A 15,432-nucleotide genomic window follows, 5' to 3' on the forward strand; every position below is an offset into this window, starting at 1 on the left:
GAACATCTTTACTCCATTACACTGTGCAATCTCAATGAAGTGTTGATGACACCTCCTGTGATAATATGACTGAAGTGTATCCTGAAGTTCTTCTTTGGGGTGAAACTGACTGGACCAGTGGAGGTTGATGGTCTTTGAAACAGGGGAAGCTAATTACAGGCCCAGTTATTTAGGAAATGGGATAATTATATTATTATTAACTATGTTGTCTATGTACAGTGCCTTGAGATAATATATGTTATGCAACAGAGATATACAATCAAAAACTGGCTCCGCCTTTCACACACTTTCTCCAAACATAGTGCAGAAGCCCAGTGTCCGTGCCCCCGCCCACTGCTCCACTGACTCCAAGAGAAGCTGAGCTTTCGTGGAAGTGACTTTTTTTTGCCGCATTTGTCCATGAAAAACTGTTTTTTATTGAAATATAAATACAATGCAAGTACATATTTGACTTTAACATTTTAGAGGAGGCTGAGCTTCACTTGCTGTCTTAGTGCAATCACCACTGCTGTTGAGACGCCAATGTGTCTTGAGGTTTGAAGTTCAATACTGATTTCATTTTGCACACCTCATGTTAGTGGTGCTGTTTTGAAGAGTTCTCCTTCTGTTGTGTGTATTTCTTTGACCTCACATTAGTCTGGCCTCACCTCCTTTAGATTTGTACAATATTGGATTACAGTGTAAATAAATAACTTTGTTTTAACCTGACAGCATTGGGCTTTTCATGTTACATTTCTAATCCTATACACGTTACATGGGTCTGACAGTTTGAAAGAAAATTAATTTCTGTTTGATCAAAGGCTCTATAGTTTGTTCTGGGTGTGGAGCTGCAGGGCTGCAAAGGTACAATACAATATTTACACAGCTGATATATATATATATATATATATATATATATATATATATATTTATGTTAAAACAATCCAAAAAGGTTAGAGTGTTATATGGGTGACAGAAAAGTTGTTATTCAGTATAGCGGTATTCGTGACAACCAATAATGAAGTTCCCAGGTCCTTGAGCACTTTGCTCAATAGCTTTTACTCTTATTTCCCATTTTACACTTTATCCACCATAGAGTTAATGACCAAAGTGAAACATTTGGCCAGATATTTGTCTCAGGACATGGTGGACATAAACAGAAAACTAATAGAAGATTAAAGTCCTGTGTTTTGTAGATACTGTGTACATAAACAACATCAAGAACACTTTATTAACTGTTTTATTAAGTAACACTATGTTAAATCACAGCTCAGTCTGCTCTGAAATGATTTCCTGTATCATATTGTGTCAAAAAAGTAAATAATTTTAGATACTGAAAGACAAAAAACAAACATTATCCAAAAGATTGGTGTTGAAATCTGTTGTATAATTGAATAAGTTGTCAAACAAATCAAACACAAAGCTGGAGGACTTTACAGGTTAGATGTGGACTGAGGTAGTGAAAATAACTCCTACATATGAACAAAAATGTGTGTATTCAGGAAACGCTGTAGATACCTACCTAAAAAAATGAAGCACGTGTGTTTCTGTTCTGCGTTTTGTGTTTCAGCGTCTTGACAGTGAGTCCTTCTCCATCATGTATCTGACACATCCTCATCTGCTTCACATCCACTGCTCTCTTTCTGCTTAGTTTCACTATTTTCTCGCTGTTTTAGGCTTTGTTTACTGTTTATATGTATATGTGCACATGTGCATGTGTGTGTTTGTGTGTCTGTAGACTTGCATATATCTATGGCAGTCAGTGTGGCGCCATCATCTCATCAGCATGCAGGGGCAGCACTGCAAACACACTTACTGTTGTGCTCCAGCATGCACGTACATACACAATACACACACACACACACACACACACTCTTAGTGCCAAACTTCCAGAGTGATTCCTGTGGGTTAACATTATTATTATTATTATGATGATTAACCTCAAAGTCTAAAGTCACATCCTCAGATATGATTTTCTACTTTAGCACAGAGTCAGTGAACAAAACCACATCTGGGCTGAGACTGAGTTTCTCTCTCCGGCACAGTTGGCTGCGTTCACACGCTTCACGTCATAAAACAGAAGCATCATGAGAATCAGCAGCATATGCTCCTGAGCTGCTGTCACGTTCATCAACTCAACATGTGTCACTGTTAATATGCCATTGGTACGTATTTATTTACAAACCACTCTGGGTTTTATTCCTTCTTTTTCTTTTAACAAGGACACATGGAAGTCACAATTTATCAGATCTATGACTGTTTCGCAATTTCTCGTCCCCAAAGTACGAACTGAACTGGGCAAGAAAGCATTTAGATTTTCAGCACCAAGTTACAATCTTACAAAATTCAAATTCAAGCCCTGGTTACATTGAATGAGCATCAAAGCTCTGGTGAAATCGTTTCAGTCTACACATACAACTTTAATTTTATCTGTTGTTTTTAATGTAATTACTGTATGCTGCTTGACCAGGCAGCATACATATAAAATAGATATTTTGAACTCAATGGGACAATAAATAAAGGTTAAATAATAATAAAAAAAGCTGTCACTCATGATGTCCCACATCCCTGGTTAAAACATTTTCATGTACAATTTTACTATACAATGTAAGTGTTTTTTGCAGTGAACAATTGAAAATGAACATAATAGTGGTCCAGAAAGCAACAGCAGTTTACTCGACAACTATGAAACCCACACAGATTACGCTCCCACACACGACTAAACCACATACTCAATTGTGTTTTGTACGGAACGCATTTTCTCCCAGATCTCATTTGTTTTTTGACATGTCACCAATTGTGACATCGTTCACAAGCATTTTCAGGCAGAGAAGGGGTCAGAAGTGCTGTGTAATAAGGTTCTTTTCTGAGTTGCTGCAGGACATTCTGAATGTGTTTTAATAGAGATGATGTCTCTATGATGATGTGAAAATATACCATATTATATAATCAAAAAAATACATTTAAATACATTAGAGATGCAACTCTCTATTAATTTCATAATAGATGAATGTGTGCATTATTTTCTCGACTAATAAAAATGTATTATTCAGACATTTTAAATGAGGACTGTGTGATATTTCTGCAGATTTGTTTTCTTCACTCTGTAGAATATGATGTGTAGAGGTCAGGACAATATTTAAACTTAAACGATCATTTGAAACACATTTTGTCTTTAAGAAATATTACGCCTCCTCCGATTTATAAAATACAGTCAGTCATATTGTGATTCTGTTCAAATTTTGTTTAAATGTTCAGCCTGAATAAAGGATGTGAACACTTCCTCCAACAACGATGCCATTAATGCTCCTGATAAAGCAGCTGCTGATGTCCATGACAGGGTTAATGCTGCCTCACGAGTTAGCAGCAAGCACTAAAATTAACCTCCGCCACAGCTGGCTCCCATTAGCCTGTAACAACACTAAAAGCCTGTATTTCTACTCTCTTTCTCCGCTCTCTCTCTCTCTCTCACACACACACACACACATATTATATTTAGCCGCCAAGTTTAACCTGGCTGTGCTTCTCTTCTGGTTTGGCACCGTCTGTGTTTGGAAATGAGGGCGGGTGAGAGGGAAAGAAAGAAGGGGGCCGAGCGGCAAGTGAGGATGAGAGCGAAAAAGAAGGGAGTGGGGGATGATGATGATGATGATGTACAGTGAGTCTGAGGATGTGTGCAAAAAAAAACACGGTGGAATAGAAGGGGAAAGAAACACACGGTGTGGGATGTTCATATAAAATGCCACAAGAATAATAAACCAAGGAAAGAGCGGGGAATGTGAGAGAGGGAGAAAATATGTGAGGAAAAGTCATAAAAATGAAAGAAGAAAGAGCAAAAAAACAGCGACTTGGTCTGGAACACGGCTCACGGGCTACTGTCATATCCTTCTTTAGCTTTGTCTTTTTCCACCATACATCGACAAATAGATGTAATTAACGAGGCTATTCTGTTTTTAGAGTATTTTCATAATGGATTATTTAATCAATTAATCGAGTAACAAAATTTTTTGATAAAAATGTTTTGTTTTGTCCACAAACCAAAAATACTTTAGTTTGAATGCGTTATTTGTTATATGGCGCAAAGAAACTTGGAATTATTCACATTTAAGAAGCGACATAAAGCTTAATAATGAATTAAAAATCCAAATTATATAATAATTGAGTAATTGTTTCAGCCTTAATATATTTATGTCCACTACTGCTCTGCACTGTAATCATCTGTTTGTGTGTAGAAGAAAACAAAAGGAAAAAACAGTTTTTCTTTGAAAGGTTTGGACCAGTTTAGCTCAAACACTCCCTGAGCATCAGAGAACTGTGTGTGTGTGTGTGTGTGTGTGCGCGTGTGTGTGTGCGTGTGTGTGTGCGTGTGCGTGTGTGTGTGGTGACAGTAATTAAGAGGACAAGTTGCAACGTACACAGGTTTTCTGCCTCGATCTGACAGTTGTATTCTGCACGGAGGTCCAGAGGTGGCAGAGGCTATTTGTGTGTGTGTATAAATTAAAGCTGGAATCCTAGTGAAGCATTGCTCTAACACAACAACAACAACAACAACAACAACAATACTAAGCAAACAATTAAAGGTTTTAAAGTGTCAGAGCAGCTGGGTGAAGTCGTCCATGTTCCTCTCAACAATATTCTCTAACTGGAGCATCATCAGAGAAGAGGATATTGTCTTACACACACACACACACACACACACACCCATCCCGACTGACTATCAGGGCACTTGTGTTAAATAATTAACAGTGTGTGAGATTGGGCCGTCAGCCTTCAGGCCAAGGAGGTCCATTGATTACCCAGAATGCATTTTTAATGAGCTGCCAGCCGGCATTCATTTCAGCTGGCTAGTGTCCGTGGAGGGCCTTTTGACACACACACACACACACACTGCGCCAGGGGAGACAATTAACACACACACACACACACACATACAGCAGCAGCAGCAGCAGCAGCACTGTATTGTAAAGTGGATATCATGATAACAATAGGAGAACAAACTCTTTAAATCTTTAATTTGAGAGAAACGTTGTCGTCAGTGATGATTCACAGGTGTGGTCACGATGACAATCATAAAAGGCCGCACTGGACCTGTTGCTGCTGACAGGTTCTGACGCGTGTGAAAAAAGTATTCTCCAAAAGTTCCAAAATGAAAGTATTGATTCTCTCCGTTCCATAAACTTAAACAATTCCATTTAGTCAGACCCAAACACAACATTATCAACGGTCCAAAAACTGTATGCTTCTCCTCCTGATTGAGCAAGATTCAAGATTCACAGAGTTTACTGTCATATGTACAGGAAGAAAACACTGAAATTATTTCTTGCTGTCCACACAAATGCTAGTTAAACGTCAACCCTAACCCTAACCCACAACAAAAACAACAAAAACAACAAAAACGGCTCTTACAATCACCATGTTGTGAACTATACTGAGAGATTAAAGTCACAGTGTGTAAGAATTAGTGGAGAGGTTGCGGATTGATTACTTTCTTGATTAATCAAGCACTTGTTTGGTCTGCAAAGTGTCCGAAAACGTGGAAAAATGTTGATCGGTGCTTTAAAAACCTGGAAATGATTCAGTTTTAAGGATTTCTATGTTATGTGAAATCAGAAAGCTTGATATAATTATTGAAAGAAAAAAAACACTCAAATCAATTAATCGATTATCAAAATGTGTGTAATGTAAATTGTGATCTCTTGGCCAGGTTCTTTGTGATTGGTTAATGCTTTGAGTGTATGGGGGCGGAGCTAATTTCCTTCGATAGTGTCCTGACCTTCAACTTCAAAAGTATAAAATGCAAAGCTGTGTGCGGCTGGTTTGTCTGGTCGAGCTGTTGACGCTGCAGTTTTACCTTTCACAACCGTTCACACACACATTTATATACATACAGTGATAGAGCCAGAGGGTTTGTTCCACACACACACACACAGACACACACACACGTTTTTTAAAAGGAAAGAGGAACCAAAAGCAGTGTATGAGCAGAGACGGATGTGTTTCTGCAGAACACTACTTTTGTCTGTGAACCTTCTCTGTACACACAAATAAATCAAAGGTCACATGAGTGAATAAAGGTGAACCTGAATGCAGATTTTGTTGACTGTCTCGAAGATTTAACATGAATTTAGGACACATTTGATCAAATATCGCTCTAATCTCGCTGTTGCATGTCTGTCTGTCCGTCTGTCTGTCTGTCTGCTGCAACTCAGACTGTTTGACCTTTGCAACAAGTATGTGTGTGTGTGTACTTAAGTGTGTATTTAAGGACGTTTTCTGCCATAAACACTGCCCTTGTCAGGACCACTTGTCCTCATGGAGACCAGAACTTGGTCCTATTGATTCAGAGCGTTATTTCTGATGAACTAAGATGTGAATTGTGGTTAGGTTGAGGTTAGGATTAGGCATTAACTGGTTATAGCCGTCTGGATTTATTTTGGTTTTATGGCTATAGAATTGTCAAAGAATGTGCAATGAGTGAGTGCTTCTTTCTGCCTCATTTCCCAAGATACCCTTTATTTTATTATATCTGGCAGTTGGACTGGACTGCTACCGTAATGACGGTATATGGGTGCAAACCCTCTATTTCTCTGCTTCCCAGTAGCCACCCATCCATCCATCGACCTTCTACCGCTTTATCCTCCACATGAGGGTCGCAGGGTCACACCCTGGACAGATCGCCAGTCCATTGTTTTTGAATTTTCAAGATATTTTCAATATCAGAGCAAATATGTGTGTGTGTGTGTGTGTGTGTGTGTGTGTGTATTTCACTTGTCCTACCTTTCCTGTCTCTCGTTCAAAGTCAACATATTCCCTTGTAGGAACTTGCCGCTGGTCTCCGTGCAGGTTGGCTGGAAAGAACTGCAGTGAGAGGTTGGTACCCGTCGCTACGAAGGCCTAGTGAGTGTGAGAGAGAGAGAGAGAGAGAGAAAGAGAGGGAAAAGTCAGTTCTTTTCACTCCCACAAAGAAGCAGAAAGACACTGAAGTAATGTGAAAAACAGCCGTGACAAACATGTGACCGATTGTGTAAATTGTTGTGGCTAATGTGTTAACAAAACACAAGGCAGCCTCATGATTCCATCCCAGTGTTTTGATCCACTAGAGACCTCTCTGTATGATCAGAACATAAACAAACCCTGTATGACAACAGAGGAGGCTGCTAATCTGGCATTTATCACACAGGTAACATGTGATATGGGAGAATTATGGGATGCATATTTGGGGTTTGCCTTATAAAACATAACTGCTTGAGTCAACTACGTGTCAGATATCATATTTTTAATTCAGCATGCAGGTTGGATGTTTTCATTGACATATTTCCAGACAGTTCTTGAATTAAAAAAATGTTTGAATAAGTTTAAATGTCTTCTTTGCCTGGAAGGGTTTAGGTTTGATGGAGTCAAAGCTGACATCAAAGTCGTTTCTCTACTTGATCCAAACCGCCCTCTCTCTCTCTTTCTTTCGGGTCTAACCACTCTGTCATCTTTGAACAAAAACACAGACTGAACAATACACTTACACACACACACACACACACACACACACAGCTGTTCTTCTTAGGACACTGTGTTGACATCCATTCATTTGGACGACCTAACCAGGGCCTTATCCCTGACCTTAACCATAACCAATGAATGTCTGACCCTAACCTTAACCATAACCACAGTTCAAATCTTAGCCCTAAACTTTAACCAGTTCCTCAAAAAGGTTTGGTCTCCATGAGGATTACTGGGCCTAACCAGGTCATCGACTTGAACTTGAAACAAATGGATTTTATCGCATGTAAATAAGTGGGTTTAACCTTTAGAATTGACTTTAAAATAACTATAAATTATTATGTATATATTTTACTCTGTTTAACCAAGAGTAAAATAGCCTGTGTTCTTTTTTTGACTGATGACGAGTGGGACAGGAAGTCCAACACCGTTACAACGTTAACTGTGTTCTTTTCAGAATAAAAGCCACCGCTTTGTTTAGATTACTTTGCTCTTGTAATTGTTTGGGTCCATAATTGTAATTGAAGCGAACGCACGCACACACACACACACACGTGCAAACTGAATAATTATCCCTTCATTTTTTTGATTTTTGCAAGTTAATTGCTACTCAAATGGCAGACATTTCTCTCAAGACACACACACACACACACACATGGAGAAACACAAATAAAATTAAAATCAATAGAATGCATTTCTCTATAGCAGTCAGAAAGCAATAAATTACAGAGAGACAGAAAATCAAGTTAGAAATGGCTGTTTTTTTTGTCTTTGTGTGTGTGTGTGTGTGTGTGTGTGTGTGTGATGTGTGGTGTTTGCTGGGATGGATCAATACTAAGGGCATTAGGGCTGCGACTGAAGCTAGACGCATATGAATTATGCACCCTGTCAAATCAGTTCCTCGTCAGAGAGTGAGAGCATGAGAGAGAGAGAGAGACACTGAAAGAAAGAAAGAAAGAAAGAAAGAAAGTAAGAAAGAAAGAAAGAAAAAAGAGAGAGAGAGAAGGAAAGAAAGAAAGAAAGACAGAGAGAGAGAGAGAGAGAGAAGGAAAGAAAGAGAGGAGAAAGTTGAAAATGTGTACATTTTGTGTGTACATGGACACACAAAGAGAAAAGACAGTGTATATCTCCCGCTCTCTCTGTCTGTCTCTCTGTCTCACACACACACACACACACACACACACACACAGACGCGAAACAAGAGCTCAAAGAACACCCGAGTCATCATTTCTGCTGTATTTGAAGTATTGGATTACAACCATCTGATACCAATTTGCTGCCTACTACTGCTGGAGAGAAGAAGAGAGAGAGGGAGAATGAGAGTCTGACGGAGGAGAGAGGGAGAGATGGAGGGAAACTGAGAGACAATGGGGGAGACAGAAAAAAGTGAGGAGAAAAAGAGGAAGAGGACCGAGGGGGAGGTTGGGACACAACAGAGACACACGCTGGACGCCAAGGAAGTCAAACAGAACGAAGAGACAGAGGAAATGGAAGTGAGACGAAGTGAGGACAAAACAGAACAGAGACAAACAAAGGAAATGGAATAAAAGGAAGTGAGCAGAGTGAAAGAGAGAGACACAGACAGAGAGACAGACAGAGAGACAGCACAGCATGAAAATCAATAGCAGTTTAAAAAGTGACTCATCTCTAATGAGCCGAGCTGAAGAAAATATACTTTGAATTATTGTCTCATTTATCAAATCAATCATGGACATTTTAAAGTGCTGTGTGTGTGTGTGTGTGTGTGTGTGCATGCGTGATCAAACAAAGAACATGCAGCAATGTAAACCTGTACATTTTCTAATAAACTTATTTTTTATATAATAAGACCTTCAAAGAAAATGAAAAAAGTAGATTTACAAAGGAAATTTCTGCTCTGTATTAATCTACCCAAACTGTTTCTACTGATTGTTCTAAATTCACTAGACAAATGAACAGCAAATTATTTGTAAAAAGATGCAATAAAAAAATGTGTTTTCCAAGTACAAATGTGTTCAGCGTAGTACTTTAAATTAGGGCTGCAACTGACGACCGTTTGGTCCATAAAATGTCAGAAACTGTCGAAAATTTGTTTCTCAAACCTGAAAATGATGCTGTTCTCAAATGTCTTGCTTTGTCCACAAACCTTAATTATGCAGTTTTAATGATTTCTATATTATATGGAGCAAATAAACCAGAAAATATTCACATTTAAGAAGCTGAAGAACCTGAAAACGTGTTCACTGATTATTTGAAATATTTACAACTGGAAAAATTGTTTCAAAAGCTTTAAAAAACTCAAACTTGAGTCAATAAACACTCATAGATGAAGTGTCAACCGGATGAGTGAGTGAAGAAAACATGTTTGTGTCTCATTGTGTCTGAAAAACTCTCTTTAAACAGCAGCCATGGAAATAGCGGCAGGTCTTCAGTTGCGTCTGGCCCCGACGGTTAAATCAGCAACATGATGTCACAGCTGCCATCAAACCATTAAAGCGTCGGGCCATCGTCTCACGCGGCAGACGAGGCTTATAAATACAGCGAGGACAGACGGACAGGGGGGACAGACAGAGGGACAGACACATCATCATCATCATCATACCCCCCCATAACAAGACGGTAAAACTAGATTCCTCCCCCCTCCTCCTTCTCTGGTGGCCGTCGTGCGATGACGATGACGACAACATGTTTGTGAAAAATACCTCGTGGGTGACTAAGACGGTGTGTGTGTGTGTGTGTGTGTGTGTGTGGCCTGAAGGCATTTCCCCTTAATCTTTCATTAAGGACACAAATTAGGAACTAGGTTTTCATAATGACAGCATGAATGTGTCCTGACCTGCTCTCACTCACACGTTATTAAGCCATATAGTTACTGCACCCAGTGTTTAGCAGCGAGGTCATGTGAGTTCAGCTGCACTCGAGGACAAGGTCAGGGACAAAAACGTCTCCTCCAAGTTCACGTCCAAGTGTTTATTTTCAATATTCACCGTGTAATGTTCCTATCAGGATGAAAACATTACCATAAAACTATTAACAACCTCTTAGTGACATGAAGTGCATCCAAAATGTGTGTATTATATTTTATGACTTTGGCGCAGTTATAATAGAAACAAGCTGTAGCTGTAAAAGAAGAAGAAGAAGAAGAAGAAGCTGTAACTGAGGTGGAATAAATAAAGTTATATAAATAAAAGTATCTAATAAAAAGCTGTAAACAGTCTCTCGCTCAATTTTAAGACCGCAATAAATGATCGATTCATTGATTTTAGCTTCATGTAAATAAAGAAATTATTAAAAGAGGTTTTGAGGTTTCGAGCAACATTTTTTCCAACATTTTCACTTTTACAACATTGACACTTTTTTTTGGAACAAACTTATCAGTAACTGAAGAAAATAATACATAAATACATTCTGAAAATAATTGTTAGTTGCAGCCCTAATTCATTTGAAAATAGTTAATGGTGCAGTGCGATTCTGAGCTATTCTGAATTATCCTGAACTTGTTTTTGTTTCATCTCAGATTTGACCATTTCTATGATTAAAATGTGCTAATGTGGAACTTTTAACATGAACTTTCTCAAGTACTGTACTGTAAAAATGTCTGTGTTATGATTATATATAATATAATAAAGACATCATTAAAACTGACTCATTTTAGTTTGTGGGCAAAAACTACACAACGCTTTCGAGCAACATTTTTTTCAACAATTTCTGACATTTTTTTGGGACCAAACAACTTATAAATAAGCATTTGCAACTGTAAACTATAAGCTCTGTGGGTGTCATCAAAGCTCCGCCCACAAAACACTGGAAATTGGACCATTACATTTTTACAGTTTTCCTGTAACTCATCTCTTTTGTCAGTGATGTAGATTAAAGAATCCATGTTAGAGTGGAACGGTCGGTCAGTGACAGACGAGTCGCAGTCGCTTTACCAGCCAATCATTCCATTTCAATGTGGTCTAAATTCAATTATTGGTCAAACTATTACAGCACTGCGAGGGCACCAGACAACTTTATACATAAATGACGGTCTGGAAGTAACGAGGATTTTCCAACAGAGGATTTTTGTTAATGTTTGCAAATAATATCACCATGAATTTAGGACTAGACCATAATTATATGACTAAATATATGGCAATAATTGAAAAAAACAATAATAATAAGGACTGATATTTTTATGCAGGGCCAGCCATAAGATTTTATGGGGCCCTAAGCAGAATTAGATTTTGGGCCCCTCCCCTCCCGCCCCTTTTATCAACTATTATTGAACAGTTTAAATTGCATTAATTATAGTTGAGTTATAATCATTAATAATTTGTCCAGTTTTCTTTTTTAATTACTCCAAACCAGTGTCACAGCATTTTGTTTTTTAAACCTTTGACGGTTGCAAAATCACAAAAGTGTCACAGAATTAATTTAAACTTGTTCAAAGTGAACAAAAATCAAAAAACAAAAGCAGTCGTTGCATTTGTTGTGAACAACCAGTTTAATGGATTTGGATTTAAAATGTATTAAACTACAAAATAAAACCAAATAAGTTATAATATAAGATATAATATAAGATGTTTTTATCGGGGGCCCTGGATAATCAGCTTAGTTTGCTTCCGCCTGTGTCTTCATGTACAGATTTCAAACTGTTTTATTATGATAACTTAAAAACCTCCTGACAACTGCAGTTTTAAAATTCTACTCACATTAGTGACAATAATAAAAATCCGAGAGTATAACAATAAATACAAGTGTGAGCACATTGATCTGATATTAAATTAGCACATTAAGAGTCATTTTCAGTGTTGAAATGAAGCGCCTTGACCTCGGGCGACTGGTTGTGTTTGAAAACGTGTCTAATGACGAGTGTGTGGTTTGGAAACGGAGGCAGGAAGATTCAACAGAGCGAAACTCGTCAGCTCATGTGACGCAAACTATCTCCACCTGCATCCACAGCCACTGACTGACTGCTAATCCTTATTATAAGGATAAAAATCAATTGTTTTAATAACACAACCTCGCAACAAACCATGGAGATTTGAGTAAAAATGATGAACAAACACAAAGACGTATGTCTTCTCCTGAAGAATTTCAAGATTTTGCTCTTTTTTTGTGTGTTAAACGTCACCATACAGGGGTTTCTATTTTTCTTAATCGATTATACAAAGAAATCATTCAAAATGAATCATTATGGTTTTTGTACAAAAACAAGACACTTTTTACAGACAGATGAATCGATTATGAAAATATTAAGGAATAATAATTTAAGAAACATTATTTCCTTTAAACAACATCAAGATCTTGCTCTTTCATTGTGACATACGTCTCCATACAAGGGTTTCTACTGTTCTGATCACAAACTGAATTAGGGCTGTAATGATCAATCGATTACTAAGTTAATCCTCAACTATTTTGATAATCAGCTAAAGTAATAAGGCTGATTTTTCATCTTCTTAAATTTGAATATTTTCTAGTTTCTTTGCTCTATATCTAACAAAGAAATCCTTAAAATTGAATGATTTTGTTTTTTTTGGCCAAAACGAGACATTTGAGATCATCGTTATTTCATTTCTGATCAACATTTTTTCACATTTTAGTGACAGAAATCACAAAAAAACTGAACATTTGAGTAAAAGATGACCAGCTCACACAAAGACTAGAAAGTGTAATGAAGTCAAGATCTGGCTCTTAGAGGGGGTTTCCATTTTTTTCTCCTCACTGACTGAAGTCGTTTATACGTGACAGGTGATATTTAGTTGAGCTGATGTGTGTTTTAGGCCCTAAATTACAGCCACAACATTGTTTTTCAGTGTGAACGCACACAGTTAAGTGCTCGTGTGTTACAGAGGGAAGGAGACACCACGACGATGACGACGATGACGACGATGATGACGATGATGAGTCTGTGTGAGTGTGAAGTGAAGTTAAGCCTGGTGCTTCTGCTTGTCTGATAACATGTCTACTTCCTGGTGCAGGGACGCATCAAAACAACGTTGAGACATGTGAATACACACTGTGCTGCTGCTGCTGCTGCTGCTGCTGCTGCACAGAGTGAGCTGACCGCAATGTTCTCAGTGGAGAAAATGGGGACAAGCCTTGAGTTAAAAGTCTTCATTCACAGAAGACATGTCCATAAAAGACACATCATGCAGTGTATGAAGTCCATCCTCACAATCACAACTGCTCTCTTTGTGCCGAGTAGCATCATCAGCGCTGCACTCTTCACTCCCATTCTGTTCGATTTCTTAAGGCGAGGAGGACAAAAGGATAAGAGAACATGTTTAGTTTTGTACTCACTACTTCTGAGCGTCCGTCCCTGCAGGCGTTCTGGAAGCGAGCTTGTCTCTCCTCATGGGGCCGGTCTCTGAAGCCAGTGTATTTAATCTACAGGGAAAAGGACACACACAGACACACAGAGGTGATACATGTGTTGGATTTGAAGTGGAAATCCAGCAGAATGAGGTTCACTCACTCACTCACTTCCAGCACTGGGCTGCAATTTCAAGATCATTTCATTTTATAGACAAAAATGCATCATTCTTTGTTTGTTCCCCTTGTCTTTTTTTTTTTTTTTATAGAAACTTGTAACATTTGCTGCAACAAAGAGTGAACAGGAAATTAACTTTTACACTAAATGGAGCATTCAATTGACAAATTAAAGAGCATGAATGGACGTAAGGGAAGAAGAAGAAGAATTTTAGAGGGATGACCACTAAAAATTCAATGAACTATTCTAATGAATAAAGTGACTTGTATAAAGCTTAAAACAATGCCCTGTCTCAGGCAGCATGCTTTTCTCATTTCTCTCTGTATTTCCGCCGTCTCTCTCTCTGTGTGTGTGTGTGTGTGTGTGTGTGTGTGTGTCTGAGTGTCTGAGTGAATGGAGCCAGTGTGTTGTAGAAACAAAGTCACACACTCACCTCACACTCCCTGCTCAACTTGCGGAAAAACTCCTCATTCTCAAACTTGCTCCTCTGGTCCGGAACTACCCGCGGCATCTTCACCAAGCTCGGCTTCCTTCCTCTTCGGGTTCCGCTCCCTTTTATTTTTTGATTTGCTTTCTGTGGGTGTTTTTGAATTTATCCAACACAGTGAAGAAGTGACACTGCGTGTGCGTGTGAGTGTGTTTCTTTGCCGTCCGTTCGTCACTCACTCAGCCTCTCTCTCTTCCGTGTCTCTCCCTCTCTCTCTCTCTCTCTCTCTCTGAGTGTGTGTGTGTGTGTGTGTGTGTGTTGTTCTTCCCTGTGTGGAGTAATGTGCTGCTGTTGGCCTCTGTGATTATGACTGCTGCTCTTATTATGATGATCTGCTGCTGCTGCTGCTGCTGCGGCTCCTGCGCGCTCCGGGTCGCCTCTGGCTCCAAATGGCTCTTATTAAATGACCCGCTGCGATAGATAAAGCTCAATTTGACCGTATGTCTCTCCTCCCTCCCTCCCTCCCTCTTTCTCTCTCTCTCTCTCTCTCTCTCTCTTACTCACTCACTGCCTCCCAAGTGTCTCTCTACCCCCCTCTCTCTTTCCTGGCGTGCGTAAAGCGAGAGGCAACAAAGTAGCGCTACTCCTCTGCGTCTTTTCTTATTTTATTTTTAAGTGTAACTTTTTTGTATGTGTGATAAAAATGTGATTTTTCATGACACATAATGGCAAAGAAGTTTCGTTTATGTTCCGGTGGTTGAAGAGGAAGTATCTGTCTGGCTTAAACCCCATCTTTTTTCTTTATCTTTCTTTAATTATTCAATCGAACAAAACCATAAAAAGTCACGAACCAGCTAAAAAAAAGAAAAAAATAGACCTTAGATTGGAGGAAATGGCACAGAGAGTAACATAATATGCCTTATGTGTCTTTACTGTTCACATGTGTCGCGGATGAAGCCACAGAAGAAACAAGCGTCTGATGCGTTTCCTTGTTCTCTGTAACGCTTTTGGTTACATTTCAAAATTTCGGCAGTTTGGAAAGTACTTGAAGGCACCAACAGTCTACTTCCTGGCTCCG

General features: G+C 38.8%; 1 protein-coding gene across 3 annotated transcripts in view; it reads right to left on the bottom strand.

The window, feature by feature from the left end:
* cbfb (core-binding factor subunit beta) overlaps window positions 1–14,837 on the bottom strand; it is a 36,057-nt gene extending 21,220 nt beyond the window's left edge. Inside the window, exons 1-3 of one of the 3 annotated variants that reach the window (XM_058645616.1) lie at window positions 14,361–14,837; window positions 13,738–13,824; window positions 6,757–6,873 (exon numbers count right to left, since the gene is read on the bottom strand). In XM_058645616.1, coding sequence (XP_058501599.1) covers window positions 6,757–6,873; window positions 13,738–13,824; window positions 14,361–14,438 — 282 coding nt within the window. In that variant the 5' untranslated portion in view covers window positions 14,439–14,837. The remainder of the gene's footprint in view (window positions 1–6,756; window positions 6,874–13,737; window positions 13,825–14,360) is intronic. The other 2 variants (XM_058645617.1, XM_058645618.1) reach the window with 2 other exon arrangements.
* Between the last annotated feature and the right edge of the window lie 595 nt (window positions 14,838–15,432).

This window comes from Solea solea, chromosome 12 (assembly GCF_958295425.1).
Source record: "Solea solea chromosome 12, fSolSol10.1, whole genome shotgun sequence".
NCBI lineage: Eukaryota > Metazoa > Chordata > Actinopteri > Pleuronectiformes > Soleidae > Solea > Solea solea.